The sequence below is a fragment of the Apteryx mantelli genome, chromosome 31 (genome assembly GCF_036417845.1).
Source record: "Apteryx mantelli isolate bAptMan1 chromosome 31, bAptMan1.hap1, whole genome shotgun sequence".
Lineage (NCBI taxonomy): Eukaryota > Metazoa > Chordata > Aves > Apterygiformes > Apterygidae > Apteryx > Apteryx mantelli.
This window is the reverse complement of record NC_090008.1, coordinates 1,351,401-1,372,149: the sequence shown is the minus strand read 5'-3', so window position 1 is coordinate 1,372,149 and position 20,749 is coordinate 1,351,401. Positions and strand designations below refer to the sequence as shown.

The window sequence follows — 20,749 nt, the reverse complement described above, 5'->3', positions numbered from 1 at the left end:
AAATGCAACGGGCAGACAAGGCAGCGGGCGAAGGGGTGCGCAGGGGAGGGAGGCGGTGATGGTGTCCTCCCCGGGGCGTCCGTCCGGAGGATTTTAGCCCAGGAAGAAAAGCATTTGGCATCCGACAGCTCGTCAGGAGCATCACTGCAAACCGTCCGGAAAGAGCGTGCAGGAGGCGGCGGAGGGGCGAGGGGGGACGGCGAGAGGCCGAACCGAAGCGGGTCCAGCAGGGCAGGATCTGGCCGACCGGGAGCAACCGTACGAGCCCGGGAGACGCAACGGGAGTCGCGACGCCCGGGGCAAAGCGGCGTCCGTCCTCCTCCTCCTCCTCGCCCTCGAGTCCCAACCCTTCGCTTGGGTTAAAATAAGATTTCCAAACCGCAGGTCACAGCAACGAGGTTGGGCAGGTCCCATAGGTGAAGTCACCCCGAGCCGCAGAGTGGCACCACCGCGGGCGCCGCGCTCGGCTCCTCCGACGGCACCGCGCGGCCGGACGCCGGGACCGCGAAGAAACGACTCCGTGAGGTATTTGTGAGCTTAACGGAAAACGGGGAAAGGCAAAAGCTTTTGCGTTCGCCTGGCTGAAACCCGACGCGGAGCCTCCGGCCGGGTCCTTCGCCACCTCGCTCCGGCCCCGGCGCCGCCGGGAGCGGAAGCAGAATTCCTACAGGCCCCGCGGGAAGGCGGATCCCGCTGGGGAAAAAAAACCAAAAACGGCTAAATGACAAAAACGCTACGAGGACGATGCTCTCGCCAGGTGGGTTAAGTCCACGACACGCACACGCACGGAGACTCGGCGGGGAGGGAGAGGGTCTCGGCAGCGGCCAGCTGCCGCAGGGATGAATTGCGGGATCGCTCGCCCCGGGGGCAATGGGGGGGGGGGATTTGGGGGGACCCGGGGTCTCTCCGCTCCCCATCCCGCGGGGAGCTGCGCTGCCTCCTCGCTCTGCTGACGGGGGACAGGGACGGGGGGCAGCTGCGTCCCCCCCCCTTGGTCCCAGCAATGCAGGAGCCTGCTCCTCCACTGCCTTGTGCTATCGGACGCTGTTTCGGGAGCACCTAATCCCACCAGCCCGTCGCGTGTGCTTGCAGGAGCCGTTCGGCTCCGGGAGGGAGAAGGCTGCCGAAGATTAGGGCCCCGAATCGGGCTGCCGGAGGCCGAGGGCACTCCGAGGTGCTCTCCCTTATCTACGCTCGTGCCAGCGCTCCGGAAACGGCTATTTTTCCCCCCGGGAATAAGGTGCTCAATACCGGCCCTCTTCACCTCTCTGCACCTCCATTCCCCCTTTCCCAACTTCCGCGGGAAGCGTTAACGCGGAGCGGGAGGGCTGCGGATAGGGCCGTAAAGGGGCCTGAGCCAGGGAGCATCAACCGAGGGCCTCCGAGAGCCACCGTCTGCAATCGCGCCTCGGCAAGAACCCGCTGTTTCGCTCTGGACTCCGAGAGACGTTTTACGCCGCAAACGGTGGCTCCCGGCACCGCCCGCAGCCACAGCGCGGAAAAGCCCCGGCGCTCGGGAGCGTCAGACGTCGTTTCTCGTGAATCCTGCAACTCATCGCTTCCACCAGCCACGTCAGCATTACGAACGAGGGAGGAAAAGTAGACTTTTGCTTCTACTCAGAGATGATTTTTTACACCATTCTGGCAGCCGGCACGTGTCGGACACCCCCTTTAAGGCCTCTTTACGCTGCGGGAATGGTGCAAAGAACCTCGTGCAAAGAGACACTCGGAGCCAGGGGTGGGAGCGGAGGAACTGGCTCGGGGTGGGCTGCTATTTACAGAAACACAGATCTCCTTAGGGAGCACACGCACAGCAGGGAAAACCGTCACTTAAAAACTTCTTCTTTTTCAAAAAACCAGTCTTTCTCTTGCTTTTGTTAAAAGCTGAGTGCGGAAAGCATCAGTGGAGGCGTGAGGAGGACGTTCGTACAGCCAGGCTGTCGCTGGGAGCATCGTCGGTTCAGTTCCTTCCCCACCCACGGGTCTGTGGGGGAGGTTTTCATAGCAGCCACGGACTGGAGAGGTGTTTGCAAAATACTCCAAAAGTCTCTATTATTAAAAACCAACCCCAGACACTGGGTGACGTTTTAAGGCCAGAGACAGGACAGTTGCCAAGTAGAAAACAGGAAAGCGTAGAAGGTCCTTCAGACCCAACTGCACTTGCGGACGCTGGTGAAGAAAATCTAATGGAGAGTTAGCCCTTGAGTTATGGCACCGAAACACGCGGTCTCCTTCCTGGCCGTGACACTGTCCTTCGCTGGATGCACCTTCTGGGGGATTGCTACAAGGACCTGGGTTTTGGAGGGCACGGGGATGAGGAAGAAGGGACTCAGCCCACCCAAACGCAGGTCAAGCCGAGACAGAGGGCTGGAGGGCGAGCGGTCACAGGCAGGTGACGGGGCCGGACACAGGCACTGCTTCCAGGTGGCTGCCACAGTTCTGCCCTCGAGCGGTGGCCTCCCCGAGCCCCAGCAGAGACAAGGAGGATGAGACGGAGAGGCCCGGTTGCAGCAAGCCCATCCTTGGGAGAGGGTGTCACCCCCAGCCCCTCTCCATCCCTCTTCAGTTCACACGGAGGTCTCCGACTGCAGCCTCATGACGAACTTGTGCGACTTGGGGTCCACAAACTCCTCCGAGAGCTTGAAGAAAGGGATCTTCTTGGTGCTCACCACGAGGCTGAAGTCCTGGCGCTTCAGCACGAAGACCACCCCATCTTTCAGGCCATTCGTCACTGGCTCCTCGCTGACCAGCGTCCACTGCTTGGCCAGCCAGCGGTCCTTGTGATACTGGATGGTCGGCCCGGCACTCAGGTACCTCTCAAGGAATGCCTGAAGGAAGGCAAGGACATGGAAATGTCACCTCAACATGGCTCAGCCTTTTTTCCCCCCACCGTCTCAAGCTGCTAAGCAGGCCCCACTGGAAAAAGCATCCCCACGTGCCAGGTCCAGCAGCTGGGAACCAGGTTCCCATCGCTGCATGTCACTCCCTCGCGGTTATACTCGCTTTTCTGGCTGTATGCAGCAACCAAAGAGTCCCCACTCCTTGTCCTCCACCTCTCTTACATGGCACTGTGGGCAAAAAAAACCCTAAATCCCCTGTTCTCCGGACCAGCTTGGCCAGCACCCAGGCAAACCTGGCAGCAGGGGACCAGTAAAGGAGAAGAGACCCATCCTGCCCGCCTCCAGCTCCCCTTGCCCCCATGCACCTTGGGCGTCATGTCGTGGGTGATGCAGAACTCGAGGTGCTGCAGGATGCTCTCCATGGTGTGGTAGGGCTGCTGCTTGGTGGTGCGCAAGTACTTCTGCATGGCCCGGGCCATGGAGGCAAAAATCGCCTGGGCTGCCTCCCGCGGGTCCATGATCTCCCGCGGGTTCTTCTGGTCCTCCTCCTGCAGCCGCTTGATGTGGGTGAAGGCCTCTTCCACGGCCACCACGAGCCTGGCGGGAGAAAGGCCGTGGCCTGTGGCTGCAGCAGGGCAGAGCCAAGCCACAGGCAGGAGATCTCCCATCCCCGGGGGCCTCCAGCAGCCGTGGGGCTGGGGGGGGAGCTGCTCATCGGCATCCTGCCCCACAGCTCACAGGGCAGAGCCTTACGCTCCTACAGACCGCAAGAACCCGGTTTTAACCCCAAATTATTTTGCAGGGAGGTCTGAACTGCCGTGCAACAGCCAGGCTCAGCAAGAGCTGCTGCGAAGAGCAGGGGCCCTGCCAGGTCTCGGCATCCCACCTCCCCAGGACGCCCGGAGCGGCCCCCCTCCCGCCGGCGCTGTACCTGGCGCGCCGTTTCCGCACCCTGCGCTCATGCTCTGCCTCCTCGTAGTAGTACTCGTTATGGCTGTTGTCGCGCCTCCGGGCGGCCGCGGCGATGACGGCCCGCGACTGGCCCGTGGAGTTGTTCGTTGTGTTTTCTGGAGGGAAGCGGAGAGGTTAGAGCGCGGAGGATGGAGCCTGCAGGGCGCCCGACGCTCTTCCCTGCGCCGCCGCGCCGGCCCTGCTCCGCGTCTCCAGCCGCAACCGCGCGCTGCGGACGGGCCCAGAGCCGCCGAGGAGCCCGAGGGGGTCAAAACACCGGGATGGGAGGCGGAGGAGAGAAAGAACGAGAGGAGAAGCCAAGGGAACACGAGCTCACCCTCGCCGAGGGAATAGACTTTAAACCCGGACATTTTCTTGGACAGGACGGATTTTGGCAGGTTGAGGAGGGCAGGATTGTAGACTGGGAAATCGTGATAATAATTCTCCAGGATCCACACGGCTGCTCGCTGGATGCTGCGGGGAGACACGGCCGGGCACGGGGGGGGGGACACAAAGAGCAGGTTAGCATCGCGCCGTCGGGAGAGGGGACACGCGCGCGCGGCCGGGACGGGATGCAACAGGAGGGAGGGAGGGACGTCGCCGCGTGGGGTCCGAGCGCCCTGCGGGAGCGGAGCTCTGTCCGGGGCACAGTGAGAGACCCCGCTGCAGCAACACCCCCGATGCAGAGCGGGGACAGACCCACACACCTACCTGCTGAGGGGACAGAGGGGACACGCTGGGGACGCTGGTGTCTGCTCCGGGCGGCTAGTGCCGGGCCGTGCAGCAGAGGGCAGCAGCGGGTGTGCATGCACCCATGCACGCGCACAAACGCAAGCGCACAAGCCCAAACGCACGCACGCACGTGAACGCCCGGAGGCACAAGCGCGCACGCGGACACCCGGACGCGCGCACGGCACCCCGCCGCCTCCCCGGACCCCGCGGGCCGCACCTGAGGTGGCCGACGTTGTAGAAGCGGCTGGCGCCGTCGGTGGAGCGCACGGCCTTGAGCGTGAACTGGGGCTGCAGCTGCCGCAGCTCCAGCAGCACCACGGCCAGGTAGTGCACGAAGAGCAGCGCGTCCACCAGCGACACGGCGTACTGCACGATGCCCTGGTAGTTGCGGTCCCGCGAGTCCAGGATGCGCACGCCGTAGAAGAGCCAGTAGGAGACGACGAGGAGGAAGACGAGCACCATGAGCAACGCCCGGAAGACGAAGACGCGGGGGAAGAAGGCCTTGGGGCGCCGGAAGAAGAGAGCCCAGCTGCCCAGCAGGAGGATGAGGAGTTTGAAGGCCACCGAGATGAAGAGCCCCTCGCAGGGCGTCCCGCAGGGCTCCAGGTCCTCCCGCCACAGCAGCTGGGGCAGGAGCATGAAGGCGAGCGGGGTGAGGAAGGAGAGCAGCGCCAGGGCCCCGGCCAGCGAGACGCCCAGGTGCCGGGAGCAGTCCAGGTGCGCGCTGTCCTCCATGTCCTTGGTGATGCGCGTGATGTCATCGTGCGAGATGCTGTGCTCCGACGTGCCCGTCACCACCGTGGTGGTCTCGCCCCAGTTGTCGTCCTGGGGAGGCAGGGAGGGAAGGACGGGTTAGGAGCGCTGAGGCCGCCCGGCGGGACCGGACGCCCCGCGAGCCGCGCGGTCCCGGAGCCTCACCCACCCCAGCGCGATCCACCGCCACCTCCGGTATCTCCCGTCGTCCAAACCTCTAAGCCCGGCGTGCTGCCTGCTGCCATCACCCCCATTTAGACGGTGGAAACCGCGGCCCGGAGGCAGGCGGCGACTTGGCCGAGACCCCCTAGGAACCCCTTGCCGGAGCCGGGGCAGCGCGCAGCTCCCTGCCGCTCTCCGCCTCTCCGCTCCGCCGCGAACGACACGCCGGCAGCAGCGGCGAGCGAAGCTTTGCAAGTGGAAACCATCCTGTTTCCAGGCAAATCCCCTCATTAGCAGGGCCAGAGCGAACATGCCCAGCTGCGGTCCCAACACACCCTCGCCGCCGCCGCCGCCTCCGCGCGGGCTGGCGCGGCCTCCTCCGGCGCGGAACGAAGTCCCAGGAGCCCGGCGCCCGCACCCAGCCCCGACGCGGACGGGCTTCGTTCCCATGCGCCGGCTCCCCGGGACCGCGCTGGTGGCCGGCGACACCACCCACCACCGAGCTGCTCCCCGGGGTAATGCAGCTCTCCCCGGGGGGGAAACATCACTTTCACGAGCTCTTAAACCTGACTTAATCTGGCTTCTTTCCTCTGGAGAGCAGATATATCTCCTGCTCAAGTTCTCTCTTGTAAAACCTCTGTGCAAAAGCTTCACCACCTCGACAGACCCCAGCAGCTCCGAGCCAAATCCGGCTCCCTTCCCAAAGGACGCGGCCCATCAGGAGGGCTCGCTCCTTCCCGAATGCACTGGAGTGAGGGACAGGGAGCAGCCGCGGCCCCGGAGCACGGACGTTCCCGGCCCTGAGCCGCTTTCTGAGATAACCGCGGAGAGATCCCGCGGGGGCCGGAGGCGGCAGAGCAGCTCCTCTGCCCCTTGTAATGACCCAGGCCACGGACCGGGACGGCTTTCGGTGAGAAAGCCTCGTTTCGCTGGAACCGAGACACTTTGCAAAACACATCTGTCTGGATTTTCACTAGAGCTAGAGAGGTGCTGAAATTAGTTATTTCGTTTTGTTTCCTTCTGGTGGAGGGAAAACGCGGAGTTTCGGCGGAGGGAGAAGACTCCGCTCTGCGGCCACAGAAAACCCGCTATGACCCAGCCGCATCGTTCGCCTTTGCACCGTTTCACCCCAGCTTTTGCATTCAGTTTCGCAGCACTTTGGGGCTGCTGAAACAAAACATTTTCATCTTATGTGATTCACGGTTCCGAAAGTGGTGTTTTCCCCCCCAAGAATTTCTGCAAAAAAGTTGGTGTTTTCACTCCAAATTGTAACAGCCAGATCCTTCTGCAGCCTGGGGCTTTCCTGAGGGATGGGGGCGGATGAGGGGTCCCGGCGAGGGGACAAAGCGCAGAGGAGCGAGGCCGCGCGCGCGCTGGGGAAGGGAAGACAGAGACCTTTTGTTTCTGCGACTCGACTCGTCGCATGCGGGATGTGGCGTGGGAAAACCACAGGGTTTTTCCCACCACGGCGCCTGGCCCTGTGAGAATTTGCTCCCGGTCCCATATCTCAAGCCCTTCCCAAAGCGGGTAAGCCAAAGGGCTACGAGCGTCCACGGTGGGAACGCTTCATCCTGGCCGCTGCTGGACCGGACGGGCCGAGCCGCGAGCCGTCCGGCTACCGTAAACCCAGGCGCTGGGCTGCACCGACTTGTTGGAGAGAGACGATTAAAAGAGCTGGAGTTGCCTGCGTGGGTGGCTGGGAGAGGAGCAAAGCTCCGGCGAGGGGACGGGCGAGCTGTCCCCATCCCTGTCCAGCCCCGAAGGGACCTCAGCACCCATCCAAGGGGATCCCAGATGGGGAGTTTTGCCCTGCTGACTCGGAGCCTGGAGCAAAGCCTTGGGGATGGGGCAGTGGATCGCAGCGGCGCAGACCCCGCCGCAGTCCGGAGCTCCGAACCCGCCCGGGGTCGCGGGGCTGGCGCAGCCGGCGGAGGGATGCGGCGCGGGAGCCTCGGCTCCACCAGCCGCGCAAACCTGCTCGTCCGTTTGATCCTCCCGGGAGCCAGGCGGGGGTTATTACGCCTCGGCAGGGCCCAGCCTGCGTCGCCCTGCAGGCGCCGAGCAACCAACGGGAGCCGATCCCAGCGGAGCCCATCCCAAGGGTGTTCTCCACCCCGGGCAGCCGGGCAGGGAGGGGAAGGGCAGCCCGTGCCCACCCCGGCTGCGCGCCCCGGGGCGGCGCGACGGCACGTCCCCTTTTCGTTCGCGCCCCCGCCTCCCGCACGCCCTGCCTCCGGGCGCCGAGGCAGCGCTCCCTCCGAGCCCGGGACCTGTCGGCGAGCCAAGGGCCAGTCCGACCGGCTCAGCCGCTCCCGTGGGGCGAGCGAAGCATGTCGGGAGCCCCCGCGCTCCGCCGGCGGCTCCCACCCTCGGCAGCGTCCCCGGGGTGGGCCACGGCGGGGAGCCGGCGCGGGCTGGGTCCGTGCTGCCGAGCCGGCTCCTTTCACCCGAGTCCTAAACCCAGCGGTGGGTGCTCCAGGTCCCGGCACGTGGGAGCCTGGATTAAAGCAACCCGGAGGCTGCTCTAATTCACGCCGCTGGGCAGGGTCCGGCATGGCGCCGTTCCCGAACGCGAGGCAGGGCTGGAGGAGGAGCCGCTCCATCCCATCCCATCCCATCCCATCCCATCCCATCCCATCCCGGCCCCTCTCACCCGCTCGTCGCCCCGGGTCGACTCGTTGTCCAGCAAGGGCTCGCCCGGGGCTTGGATGGTCACCGACTTGTCCCCACGGCTCCCGTCCCGGCTTTTCGAGCGGTGCCGATCCCGACGGTCCCTGGAAAGCAGAGGGAGAAGGAGGGTGAGCGCGGCGCACAGGAGGGACCCCCGGGGCCGAGGGGACCCCCCCGCCCCTCACCTGTGCTTGCGGGAGCTGCGGGAGTGCCCGGACTTGTAGGAGTATCCCGAGTACTGCGACTCATTGTCCATGTTGTCGGAGCGCCGGCCCTTGTACCGCTCCACCGCGACGGACTTGGGTCTCCCCGGCCCGGGGACGGCGGCCAAGGCGGCCGCGGCCTCCTTCAGCGCGGGCTTCTTCAGGCCGAGCGGCACCTTCAAGAAGTCGACCGTCGCCTTGAGGGACTCTATTTTGATCGGCTGGCTGGGCTCGTCTCAGGAGAAAACGGTCCGACCGCCTGCGGAGGCAGCCGGGAAAGGGTCAGCGGCGTCGGAAAGCCGGGCCGGGACCCCCCGAAGGGACGGGGCGAGGGCGCAGACCGCCAGCGGCCACCGCAAACGCACCCTCCGGCTCGCGCCTGGGGATGTTCTGGTTTAGCAGCAGGCCTGAGCTGGAGCCGGGACTCCACCTTCCTCTTTTTTCCCCCAATAACGTACGATCAGCTTTTTACTGCACTATTCCAGGTGATTTATGCCTTAATTAATATCATGATTGTTACTTTAATTGCCAAGAGAGTGCCTGGGGTGGGGGCCAACTTAAAAAAAAAAAATAAAAAAATTGCAAATGAGTAATTCAGCGCAGGCAACGTTTCAGGCCCAGTTAGGAGTCTCGGGGCTCCGTCAGAACAAGTTTCCCAGCACGGAGATGGAATCGCACGTCCCAAAGATCAATGCAACGTTTTCAGCCGCTGCAAAGGAGCGGGATAAAAGGACGTGAGACGAATCCCGCGCGGGAGCGGAGCCCGGGATCCCCACTCAGGCACCCAGCATCGGCTGGGGGATGCAGGATCAGGCCTTCGCTTTGGGTTGTTATTAGCATCTCTTAGGGCAGGAGCCGAGCGGGGAGGTCGGGGCCGCGGCGCTCCCGGGGCACAGGCGAAAAGCCAGCGGGGGAGCTCCGGGGAGCCGCCGCAAGGCGGAGCGGGGTGGCTCCGAGCGGGGCGGCTCTGAGCAGGGGATCCTGACGGATGCGGGGAGAAGCCCCCAGCAGCAGCCAGGGCCTGGTCCGCCAGCCGCAAGGCTGGGAAGCCTGGCTTTGACGAGCCGGGAGATAACATCGCCCTGCGCACTGACTCACCGCTGCCGCATCGCATTCGCCGGCCCCAAACTCCAGCGACAGTGATTTGCAGGCGCGTGTATATATATATCTATATTTACATATATATATATACACACACACACACAGATATATATATATATATAGACATGCATATGATACCCACCTACACCTAGCCATTGGGTCCTATCTCTACTGCTTTGGGAAAATAACCCACCACTTGCATCGCACCCAAGCGGCAGAAGGCTCCGGGTGCCCGGGTGAAGCCTCGGCTCTCCCGTCCCCGGCGCGATCGCAGCCCACCCGGCAAGGCGGCCGCGGAGGGACTGCGGCGCCCTGGGTTTCCTCTCCCCGGCCTCTCGGCGACCCTGCTCCCATCCATCCCGGCAGCATCTAGGCTCTCAGCCGGCTTCGATGCAACGTGGCCGGTTACCGCGTCTCCGTGCCGGAGCAGCACCTTGCTTCGGCGAGGCCCTCGGCCGGAGCAGCCCATCATCCCACCCTGCCCCACCGCATCCTCGGGCTCGGCATTCCCGACGGAGGCCGGGAGATGCTGCCCACCGCCCGCCCTGCCGAGAAGTGAAGCAGGGGCCGCGGTGGCTAAAGGCGCTTAGCCGAGGACCGGGAGGCCGAGCGCAGCCAGCCCGGAGCCGCGGCGGCAGTCGCCACGGGACCCGCTCGACCGGGGGGGACGAGTGATGTCCGAGGGCAGAAAACACGCGGGGACGCCCCAAAGCGGAGCCGACGGGGCCGGGCTTACAGCCCTCCTGCTAAAGGACCCCGAGGCAGGAATCGGGACCCCAAATCCCTGGGAAGCGGAGGAGGACGGAGCTCGGCTCGTCCGGGTTTGCGTCTGCCGGCTCCGGGAGGGAAGGTGCCCGGACGGAGAGGGGAGGCGGCAGGGCCGTCGCGGGGGCTGCCCGGCCCCGAGGGCTGCTGCAGCCCCCTCGCCCCCTTCTCGGCTCCCTGCCCGTGCCCCGAGGGGGCCGTGCGGGGATTTGGGGACCCCCGGTGCTCCGAACCCCGCTGCGCGCCGGGGGCCAAACCAGCTGTGTTTGGGGCTGGGCCGGGGCCGAGTTACCACGGAAATGCCATTTCGGCCAAATAAAACCCAAACGTCTTTTGGCCTCTTTTCCGCGGCCCCGGCGAGGGGGAGACGGGGTCGAGGCGGGGAAAGGGGGGGATCCTTTTGTCCCCGACGCTGGATCCGCGCACATTTATCACTATGGAAACAAAAGCCCCCCCACGCCGGTTGTCTAGGAGATGGCACCGGCGCCGGGAGCTCGCATCCCGGCGTCCCGCGCGAGCGAGCGATGGGGGAAGGGGCCGGAGCCCGGCAGAAGGAGAAAGGACCCCCCTTCCCACACCCCTGCCCCTCCTGCCAGCCCCCCCTTTTCTCCGCTTTGTTTGCGGGGAAGGATCAGGTTTCTGCCGGGAACAATACGGCCGCGCCGCCCGTCCCCTTCCCTCCCCTTCTTCCCTTCCCTTCCCTTCCCGCGCGGGGGGCCGGGGCCGTGCTTTTTCCCAGTCCTATTCATTAGCGCCATTAGGAGATTTACACCCGGGGTTGCGCTCCCGCTGCTCGCTTCCCGACGGCCGGGCGAGGGGCGAGCGGCGGCGGCGCAGAGACGCGCTGCTGGCCCGGGAGCCCGGCGCGGGGCCCGTTCCCACGCGGGGAACTCACCGCGGGGACGGAGACGGAGACGGGCGCTGTCCCCCGGGGCGATCAGTCACCGAGGCGCTCGGGGCATCCTGAGCCTGCGGAGGGGACGGCACGCGGCTCGCGGGCGCTCCGGCACCCGGCGCGGCTCCGCATCGGCAGCGGCTCACGCGCCGGGACGCTGCTCCAGGGCTCCGCGGGGTGGCTGGGGGGGAAAACCAAAAAAAAAGAGAAGTAAATCAGGGCGGGAGGTCCCCAAGGAGCGGGACGTCTCCGCCGTAGCCGGCATGGCCCCGGCGCCCGGGAGGACAAGGCTGCAGGGAGCTCACGCTTCTCACGTGCTTTGGGTGCTCTCTGCGACCTGGGATGGAGCCACCATTGCTCCCCTCCCCGCCTCATCGCTTTAAGGCTAAAAACACCCAGTCCCATCACCTTTAAAATGTCTCAAAATATGACTCGGAGCAAAGCCAATGTCAAGCCCCCACTTGCTGGCCCCTCCTGGCGACTCCTCAGCCCTCCAGGCGCACGGAGGAGGATGCCGAGAGCTTCCCACCGCGGTGGAGACAGTGGCCCGCGGGCTGGCAGAGCACACGGACGCTCCCCGGGCCGCTCCGGAGTGGAGGCGAGAGCGGGGACTGGGGCAAAGAGCCCTTCAGATCGGCACGGCTTTCGGAAAGTGCTTTATGCCCAGACCTGAACCGGCAGGATGCCTCCTGCATCCCACTGCCACCCTTCCTGTCCCATCCGACCGGCAACGCCCCGTGCCTGAAAGCTGCTTTACGGGCCAAAATCAGGAAAACATTTTCCAAAGCATCTCAGTGATCCAAGGGACTGAATCCCTCCAAAGCCCAAGGACCATACACTCCTCAGCCACCAATATCCCTCTCAAGAGCCGCACTTGAAGCCCTTCCTCGAGTTACGTGGTCCCGGCAGTGGCCCAGGCCGGGGTTGCAGAGGTGTCCGACCACGAGCAGAGCCCCGGCGCTGCTCAGCTCCCAGACAAAGGCAAAGCCAGACCCGGTGCAAGAGCTGGGACATGAAGACAGATCCGTTCAGATGGAAAACAAAGCACATGTTTCTAACAGGAGCGGGAAATCAGCTATGGGAATGGCTTCCATAAGGACACAGCAGGTCCAGGCCATTCAATTGCAACCCGACGTATTTCTAGGACAGGTTTTGGAGCAAGCAGAGGTTACGGGCTCTCATGGCAGAGGGTTTAAAGGCTTTTACTCAGGTCAGAGCAGCAGATCAGAATGGTTTGTCCTGGCTGCGATCTATGGATAAGCCATGGGCATCAGGCCCAGGGCTCGGCTCCAGGCCCGGCACCAGAGGACAAGGATCATCCCCTTTGCCGGGAGTCACCCTTTCACCAGCTCGGCCCTGCACAAAAGCAGCTCAACTTTCTCAGGCAGCCGCTTGCGTTGGGGGGGGGAAGATAATACCCAAATCATCAGTTTTGCAAGGTCAATTTGTAAATAAAGCAGCCAGCTGGCAAGTTCCTGGAGGTGGGAACTGCTCCTTCTCCTGCATCTGCCCCAATCCCTGCCCCTTTCCCACCCCAAGCACCCGGCTCCACCGACGCACCAGCTTTCGCGAGGGCGCAGCGCCGAGCTGAGCACCGGCGGGCAGAGCAGCGCCGGGGCTGGCGAGGCGACCGGCTGGACCACGGGCCCAGGAGGCTTTTCCAGCTTTTCTTGGCAATTTGCAAATTCCCCCAAAGGAGGCGGGGGCAGCTGCTTTATTCCTTCGCTTTGCTCAAAGTACAAAGAAGTATGGCATTTCTCACGGCTGCTGGAGGAGCAACGGGCTTGGCAGTACTGTCAGGGAAGAAAGGTGTGTATAAATATATATATATATATATATATATATATATATACACACACACACACACACACAAGTTTGCCTAGCAGAATGAGGAAAGCCAGTTGAGCAGCACAAGGGCTCAGGTGGAGGATCTAGCAAGAGATGCTTCATTTCCAGGAGAAGAGACTTTGCGTTACCCGGCATCTTCAAGCCAGCAGAGAAAAGAGAGCAACCGCCAAGGGCTGGGAGCAAATGCCAGACACATGCAAATGAGGAAAAAACCCTCACATTTTTAATAGCCAGGTGATTAACCATTAGAACAAACTCCCCAGGGGAGGAGAGGATTTGCCATCTCTTGACATCTTCAAGTCCAGACTGGATGGCTTTTGGGGATGATACTAACGCACATTACGGGGTTCAAAGCAGAGAGAACCTCACTGGGGCTCCTGCGCCCACATCACGCAGGCGGTCAGAAAAGATGCCGCCACTTTCTCTCCCAGCCTTTGAATCTCGGAGTCTCAAACGTTAACCGGTTTGTATTAAAATGCTCAAAAAAGATCCAAGCGTTTCCATACAAGAAAGCTTGCAATTTTCCCTGGAGCTGTTCGAACTAAGCAAGAAGGAAATCCACTCCTCCGCTCACCCGGCGAGACGCTGCAGCGCACTCCTTGGACGGGGCCGTGCGAGGCTATATCGTATCGTATCGTACCGGCTTCCTCCCGCCCCGCCTCGGCACCGAAATCGTTTGTGCGCTTGCAGGAGCCAGGCAGGACGCTTGCTGGAGAATCCCCCTGCTCCGAGAAGACGGCAGACCTCACCGAGAGAGGGAAAGCTCGGCAGCCAAACCAGACCTCCTTCTCGTCCCTGCTGAAGATGGTTTGAACCAAAGCGGCGGCCTTTGCACCGGAGCAGATCGGAGAGCGTCCCCCTGCTCCAGCGCAAGAGCTCGCCCAGAGCAACTACGACCCAGCGGCCAAAAGTCATTGCGCTGCTCCAGCTGTTTCCCAAATGACTGCGTGACCGTGCCTCGACATTAGCCGGAAAAGCAGCGTTACCAGCTGGTAAGGCTTTGGAAATGCCACGGCATCCTGTGGACTGCCACGCCGGTGCCGGAGCCAGGGCTGCTCTCCCGGAAAGGAAGGAGGCCGATTTAATCGGGCGCCTTACAGGTAGCGCGTGCAGCTGCATCGCGCCCCGGCGCTCAGGCGGCGCCTGTGATTTATGCCACTGGTGCTCTTTTTAGAGCATCTGCAAATCTAAATCAATTAAATAAATATCAGGGTTAGGATCACGACGCTCTAATGTGGTTATAAACGGGGTGTGAACACAGCCCTTTGCACGCCAGCGACAGCTCTCTTCCCACTGGGGGAGCCGAGCAGGAACAGCAGCGGCAGGAAACATTAGCACGGACGCACTTGGGCAAGGCCTTTTGTGCGAGACCTAAAAAGCATCGCAGGGACGGGGAAACCGAGGCACGGAGCGGGCCGGTCACGCCAGGCACTGCACAGTGAGGATGATCCCGGGGTCCTGCATTTTGGGCACGCTCATCCTCCCAGCACGCCCGGGAGGTCTGGAAGCAAACCTCAGCCCGTGATGCAGATGGGGAAACCGAGGCACACCACAAACCGAGCCCGGAGCATCCCTCCGGGACGGGGTCAGCGCGGCGCAGCCCGTCTGCTCCCAGAGAGCCTCCGAAACAGCCCTGGCTCCCCCTCGGCCTTTCCCCTGCCCTGGGAACGGGAGGCGCTTCCCGGCCCCGCCGTGCCGGGCGCGTTTGCTTGCTCGGCTGCACAAGCACGCCTTGCTGCCTTCGTACAATAGGCGCCTTCCCCGGGCGGCCGCGCCGCCTCGCTCCCCCGCCGAGCCGGGCCGGGCCGGGCATCCTGCCGGAGCCGCAGGGCCGAGCATCCGGGGTGGGAATGCAGTGTGCACAGTGCTGTGGTTGCATCCCCGGAGGAGGCCGCCGGCCCCGCCAGCGCGGGGAGTCGGGCGCCCACCGCTCAGCGGCCACGGCGCTATTAAAAGCCCATCCGCGAGGCGGAGGGACTCCAGCCCTCTCCAGGGAAGAGCTGCGGGGAGGCGCCGGCAAAGCCGCTTCCCCCTCGCTGCGGAGGAGCCGCATCGCCCGCTGCCAGCCCCGCGTCATCTGCCAAGGAGCTGGAAAGAGGCCACCAAGGAAATTCGCTGAACTCCCCTTGTTTGCACACTCCCTCCAGAAGCGCAAACACAAACAGTTTTCCCTCCCCGCCCCCTGGGCCGCATCCAGCCCGGCGTCTCCTCCCGGCGCGCCGAGCTCCTCGTGCCTCGCAGGAGCGTCACGCGCCGCCAGGGCGAGGATGGGGACAGCTCTGCTCCCGTTGGCGGCGAAGCCTCCTGAGATGGGCTTTGAGAGCCACCAGCCCCAGCCCATGCCGAGACGCCGCACGCTTTACCCAAGGTTTAAGGGAAACGGATCCAGCACCGGCACCGTACTGCTCCGGAGTTGCCACTGCTGCAATTCCAGGGAGGAGAAGGCGAGCTGCCACGCTGGAGATCCCTGGTGCATTAGCCCAGGGGCTGGCGGCAGCGGCCAGACCAGACGCTCCGGAGGGACGCGTAAAAGCCCCCTGGGAAGCCCGAGGGGGTTAATCCAGCTCCCCCATGAGGTCTCATTCTGACCTCAAATTGCTCAGCGTTAGCTCAGATGCAGACGGCTTAATATCCCTTCCAAACTGTCAGCTTTAATTACAGTCGCTCGGGATCGTTACAATATCCACGGGAACGTCCAGTCCCCTTGCGGGTCCTGCTGGACGCTCGGTCCCCACCAGTCTCATCCGGCGAGGAGTCCCACAGCTCAACCGTGCAACCGCGCGAGAAAAACCATCCTTCCACCCAGCATTTAAATCTCGCTTTGTGTCTGGCGTTACAGGAGCCAAAGAAGTTGCAGCTGCCTGGGGCAGCAGGGATGCACTAGCTGCCTTTGCACAGGTAAAAAGGATTGCGCCAGATCTGGAACCAGAGGGAGGGGAAAAAAAATTGTGCAGAAAACATGAATTTGCATGAGAACAGCTCAATGCGAAGAGAAAGCTATTTTGCATTGCAAAACGTGACAGCGCCAAGGGATCCTAACTGCAGAGCTACACCCCAGCTGCTCGTCAGGAGACTCCCACCAGCCCCGGGCCGCTTCCCTGCTCTTTTTCTCCCTTTGCTTCCTGAATCCCAGAGCCCTGGGAGGCAGCTCAGCTCACCAGCCCCTTGCAAAAGCACTGCCTCAGACTGGGAAGCGGGGCACTAAGTGACAAGCCTAAGGTCACGCAGGGGCGCGGTGGCAGAGGAGCAGCCGCACTCCCAAGCCCTGAGCCGCTTCCCTCGCCTTCAAGGTCAGCGGCTCCCAACATCCCCGCTCGGGGGTTTTGGGTTGGATTGCAACAGATTCAGCTGCCCTGAGCTCTCCCACCGAGCGTGTTCGTAAGGCGAGGAGGGCAGCTACGGGGCGGCGCGCAGCCTGGCCCCTCTCGCCGGCGAGGCAGCAAGCGCCCTCCGAGGACGGGGGGCACAAGAGGAAAGTCCCGTTTGCAGTCTCCTCCTTTGCAGCTTGCCCGGCAAGAAAGCATCCACCGGGTCCGAGCGCTCGCTGCCTGCTCATCCCTGGCGTTTGCACGGACACGGAAGCACCCGGGCAAGGGCAGCAAAGCCCTCGTTTCGCACACAGACTCCGTGGCTTCTCCAAGGCCCTTTCCCAAGCGTCCCTGTCAGACAATAAAGCCGTAGAGCATCTGCCAGCTGCACCAGCCCTTGGAAAACAGAACCAAGGTCTAAAATTTAGCTCAGGCGGAAGAGCTAGGGCCCGGCTGAACGAGCGCCAGGCCGGCGAGATGGACTCGCTGCCTTCCCAAGTCCCTCCGGCCCTATTGTCTGCGATCTGATAAAAACAAGAAGCCACGTTTTTATCACTCAAACGGCTGCAGCGCGCCCAGAGCAGCGGGCAAACGTTAGGCAAGTCGCACCAGAACCCCCCGCCCCGGGGCGCCCTCCCCTCTCCCCCTTCCAGCAGGCAAAACCCCGGGACGAAGGAGCTTCCCTGGCGGAGGCTCCCTCCACCCTGCCCAGCCGGGACGCGCAGCCGGCAGCCCGGCTCCTCCAGGGCCCGGAGCGCCGAGCGAGCCCCTGCCTCGCGCCAGGGACACGCGCTGCATCCGGACGACACCGCGAGTGGCCGAACCGCCTTCGCCCGGCGTTTTGATCATCCTTGCAGCGCATTAGCAATATCCCAGGAAAGCTCCCCGGTCCCAGCTTGCACGGGAGCCCGGCTGGAAAGTGAGTTCACCCCCAAATGCCGGGTCGGATGCCAGTTTTTTTCGGGAAAGCGCTCGGCGCAGGATGCGAAGCAGAGCTCTGGCTGCAGCCGGGCCCTTCCCGCTGCTGGGACCGTCGCCGCCTTTCCCGCGCTCTGCGGAAAGGTAAAAGGCCACAGGGCCGTGGCGACCCGCAAGCCAACAACGGAGGCGACAGGCACCCCACGGCCTGACAACTAGGCGAGGAGCCATCGCCGGCTCAAATAAAGTCATCTGCTAATTAAATCAGCTGGTCCAATGCTGAGCTCCCCCCCCCAAAACAAAGCCAGCGTAAATACACAGGAGAAGCCCAGGGCACGGAGAGCTCATCCGACTCAGGCTGCCGCAGAGCCCCGCTCGGTCCCAGCACAATCCCGAATTGCTGTGATTAAGCAACAGCCACCCCCAGAGGCTCCACAAAGATAATATTTAATTCTTTTCTTTTTTTTTTTTTTCAAACCTCCGCCTCAGTTATTGCACCAAGGCCTGCAGGGGGAACGGGCTCCCGTACACCCTCTCCCAAGGGAAAGGCGCTGCTCGCCCCAGGCAGGGCACCGGGGCCCAGGCCTGCGCTCCCGCTGGGATAAACCCCAGGGAACTCCCCGCTAGCTCAGGGCGCTGCGCCGTGACAGCGCCAAGACGAACCGGATCAGAATCCGGCCCGGTATCTTCCAGAAGCAGGTGAGCGTGCCGGCAGCGAGAGGCGCAGCGGGCAGCCCCTGCCGCACAGGTACCGCGGCACCGGCGGCGGCACCGGCCCTTTCCGCCTCCCCATCCCTGTCCCGGGGCGGGAGAGCGAGCGGGGTGGAAACCCGGCGGGCAGCCCAAGGCCGGGAGAGCCCAGCCTCCGCCGGCAGCCCCCCACGATCCACGGGCACAAGCCGGGCAGTGGGAGGAGGGAGGAAGCTCTGTGCTTTTGCCATGGGAATCTCCCCCCTGCTCCGAGCAATTCCCTTCGCCCGTGCTGGGCACAAAGGGCTTGCGCCCAGGGGAGGCCAACGGGATGGTGACCGCTGCGGGGCGGCCAGGTCAGTAAAAGCCGGCGTAAACACGCTCCCTCCGGAGCGGGAAAGCGATGGGCACCGATGGGCACCAGGGCCAGGCTGCAAGCAGCTGGGGGGCACCGGCCCAGCGCGTCTCGCTGCAAGGAGCCTTCCCCGGGCCAGCAAAGCCACGCAAGGAGGGAGGCAGCCAGCGCACCCAGAGCGGGGCCCGTCTCCCCGTGCATCCCCCCAGGGCCCCTGCGCGGGGGCTGCCACCCCGTCCCCGGGGCACCGCCGGGCCCCTGCAGCCGCGCCACCCCGGCCGGGGCTCCGGGGCGCAGGGAGCCCCGCTCCCGCATCCCGCCGGCCTTGCTCGGGCGCGGGGGGGAGCCGAGCAGCGCCGCCGTCCCCTGCCCCTGCCCGGCCGCCGCTCCCCGCCTGGCCGCCGTCCCAGGAAAGTCCCCGGCTTCCCAGGCCCTTTCCTGCCGGGACGCGCCGCGCCGCGCCGCCCCGGCCCCGCCGCACTCACCATCGCCGCCGCCGCCGCCTCTCCGCGCCGCCGCTCCGCGTTTGCACCTTTGTGCGCGGCCCCCCCCCGCCCGTCCGCCCCGCACCGAGCGGCACGAAATCCCGGGGGCCGGCGAGGAGGAGGAGGAGGAGGAGGAGGAGGAAGAGGCGGAAACCCCGAATCCCAGCGGAGCGGCCCCCGAGGCGCCGCCGCCGCCGCCGTGTGCCCGGCCCCGGCCCCGCCGCGCCCCGGGCCGCCCCGGCCGCGCAGCTCCCGCCCCGCCGGCGGCCCCGCGCCGCCGCCGCTGTTCCGGGCCGCCCCCCCCGCGCCCGCCCATTGTCTCCGCTCCGCGCTCCCGGCGCCCCTTAAAGGGGCGGGAGCCCCGCTGTCCGCCGCCGCCCGGTACCCGCGCAGGTGGCGGGGCTTCTGCCGGCTCCTCGCCCGCTGCTCCAGGCCCCGCTGCCGGGGGACGCGGCGGCGGTGGTTCGCGGGCAGGCCTGGCCCCGCGGGGACGCCCCGCCGCTCTGGGGGCGCACGGCAAGGCTGGGCCCCACCGGGCCGGATCCTGAAAGCGGCACTACGGAGGCGATAAGGCCCATCCAGCCCCCGGGACCCTCTGCTCCGGCTCCACCGGGAGCCCTTTGTGCCAGGCCTGAGCATTTTGGGGCAGCGGAAGGATGGGCGAGAGCACGGTCCATCGCTGCGGGCCCGGCCCGGCCCGGCCCAGACCGCGGCCGCCCACCAGCACAGCCCAATTCCCCTGCGCCCATTGGGGGGCAGAGGGTCCAACCCGGCCCGACCCGGCCCTGCGAGCGGTCGTGTCTGGTGCAGCGTGGGATGCAGTGCCCGGGAGCGCTCTCTGCCCTGCAGCTCTGCCCCAGGGCCCAGGCTTTTGGGTAGAGCCACGTCACCCCTGAGCGAGGGGCCAGCTCGGATCACGCTCCCACCTCACCGGGCAGGATGCACCGTGGGAACGGCCGGAAGACCCCAGCCGGTTTCTAGCTAGACCAAGCGCCCCAGGGCTGAGGGATGGGCGCGCTCAGCCCTCAGGGGAAGAGGAGGGACAGGCAAGGGCTGCGGCCCCCATGCTCGCTGCCTGCCCAGGGCTGAGGATGCACCCCGGAAAAAGACTAGAAGCTCCTCTGCGTGGCAAGGGAGCGAGGGGAAGAGCAGGTCCAGGGGCCAGCAGGGATGGGGTTGGTCCCTCTGCCCATGGTGGGAGCCAGTTATGGAGGGCCCCGGGCCCAGCAGCTGCAGAGCTGCTCCATCCCCTTGCCCAGCAGGGCCTTCCCGTGCCCGAGCTCTTGCTCATGTGCACCCCGTGGCAGCAGGGGGATCCTGCTGCTCACCGAGGGGGGGGGCCCAGCACCCCCACCTGCTCCCATGGGAGGAGTGCTGGGGGTGCCCATGCAGAGGGGCCCTGCAAGCCCTGGTCCCTAAGGGATGGCTCAGCCTCTCCGGTTCCCCTGGAGGAGGAAGAGGGAGGCAGAGGGTTCCCCATCACGGCTCCAGCACCCCCCGCTCCCGGCGGTGCACGACAGAGGCTGCACCGTGCACCCATGCAACGCGCGGCGGGGGCGCGGCGCCTGCCCGGAACAGCCGGCCCCAGCCGCCGGGCGCTTTATATCAATGAGCCAGGCTGGGAAAGGGCCGGGGGCCCGCCCCCCCCGCGCTGGCCAATGGCGTGCGGCGCTCTCCTCCGGGCGCTCGCCATTGGTGGGATTTAAATGGATTGTTTTCTCTTAAAGGGGAGGAGGTTTTGGAGGTGGAAGGGAGTGATGGGGAGAGTGCAGTGCGGTGCAGTGCAAGGCTGGAGGGGTCCTGCCCCATCTGAGCCCCAGCACAGCTCAGCCCGTGAGTTTCAGCTCCATCCTGGCCCCCCACGCTGCTCCCCTCCAGCATGTGCCTCCACAGGCAGAGGTGCCGGGTGGGCGATGTCCGGCAGCACCCTCTCTGCAGCATCCCGAAATGCATGGTCCAAGCATGGCCTTCGGTCACCCCTGCCGTGTGCCCCGGCCCGGGAGCCAGCCTGGACTCGGCTGAGCTCGGCAAGAGCTGCTGGGCTCAGATCTTGGCTGGGCTTGGGGAGCAGGG

General features: G+C 64.8%; 1 protein-coding gene across 1 annotated transcript; it reads right to left on the bottom strand.

Moving 5' to 3' along the window:
* Nucleotides 1-358: 358 nt before the first annotated feature.
* VANGL2 (VANGL planar cell polarity protein 2) lies at nt 359-18,753 on the bottom strand. Its single transcript, XM_067313419.1, has 9 exons — nt 18,677-18,753; nt 11,073-11,253; nt 8,294-8,570; nt 8,092-8,212; nt 4,741-5,348; nt 4,129-4,265; nt 3,772-3,907; nt 3,206-3,437; nt 359-2,828 (listed from the first exon to the last, which is right to left on the bottom strand). The coding sequence occupies exons 3-9, from the start codon at nt 8,362-8,364 to the stop codon at nt 2,568-2,570; spliced, it is 1,566 nt and encodes a 521-aa protein (XP_067169520.1). The 5' UTR covers nt 8,365-8,570; nt 11,073-11,253; nt 18,677-18,753; the 3' UTR covers nt 359-2,567.
* Nucleotides 18,754-20,749: the final 1,996 nt, after the last annotated feature.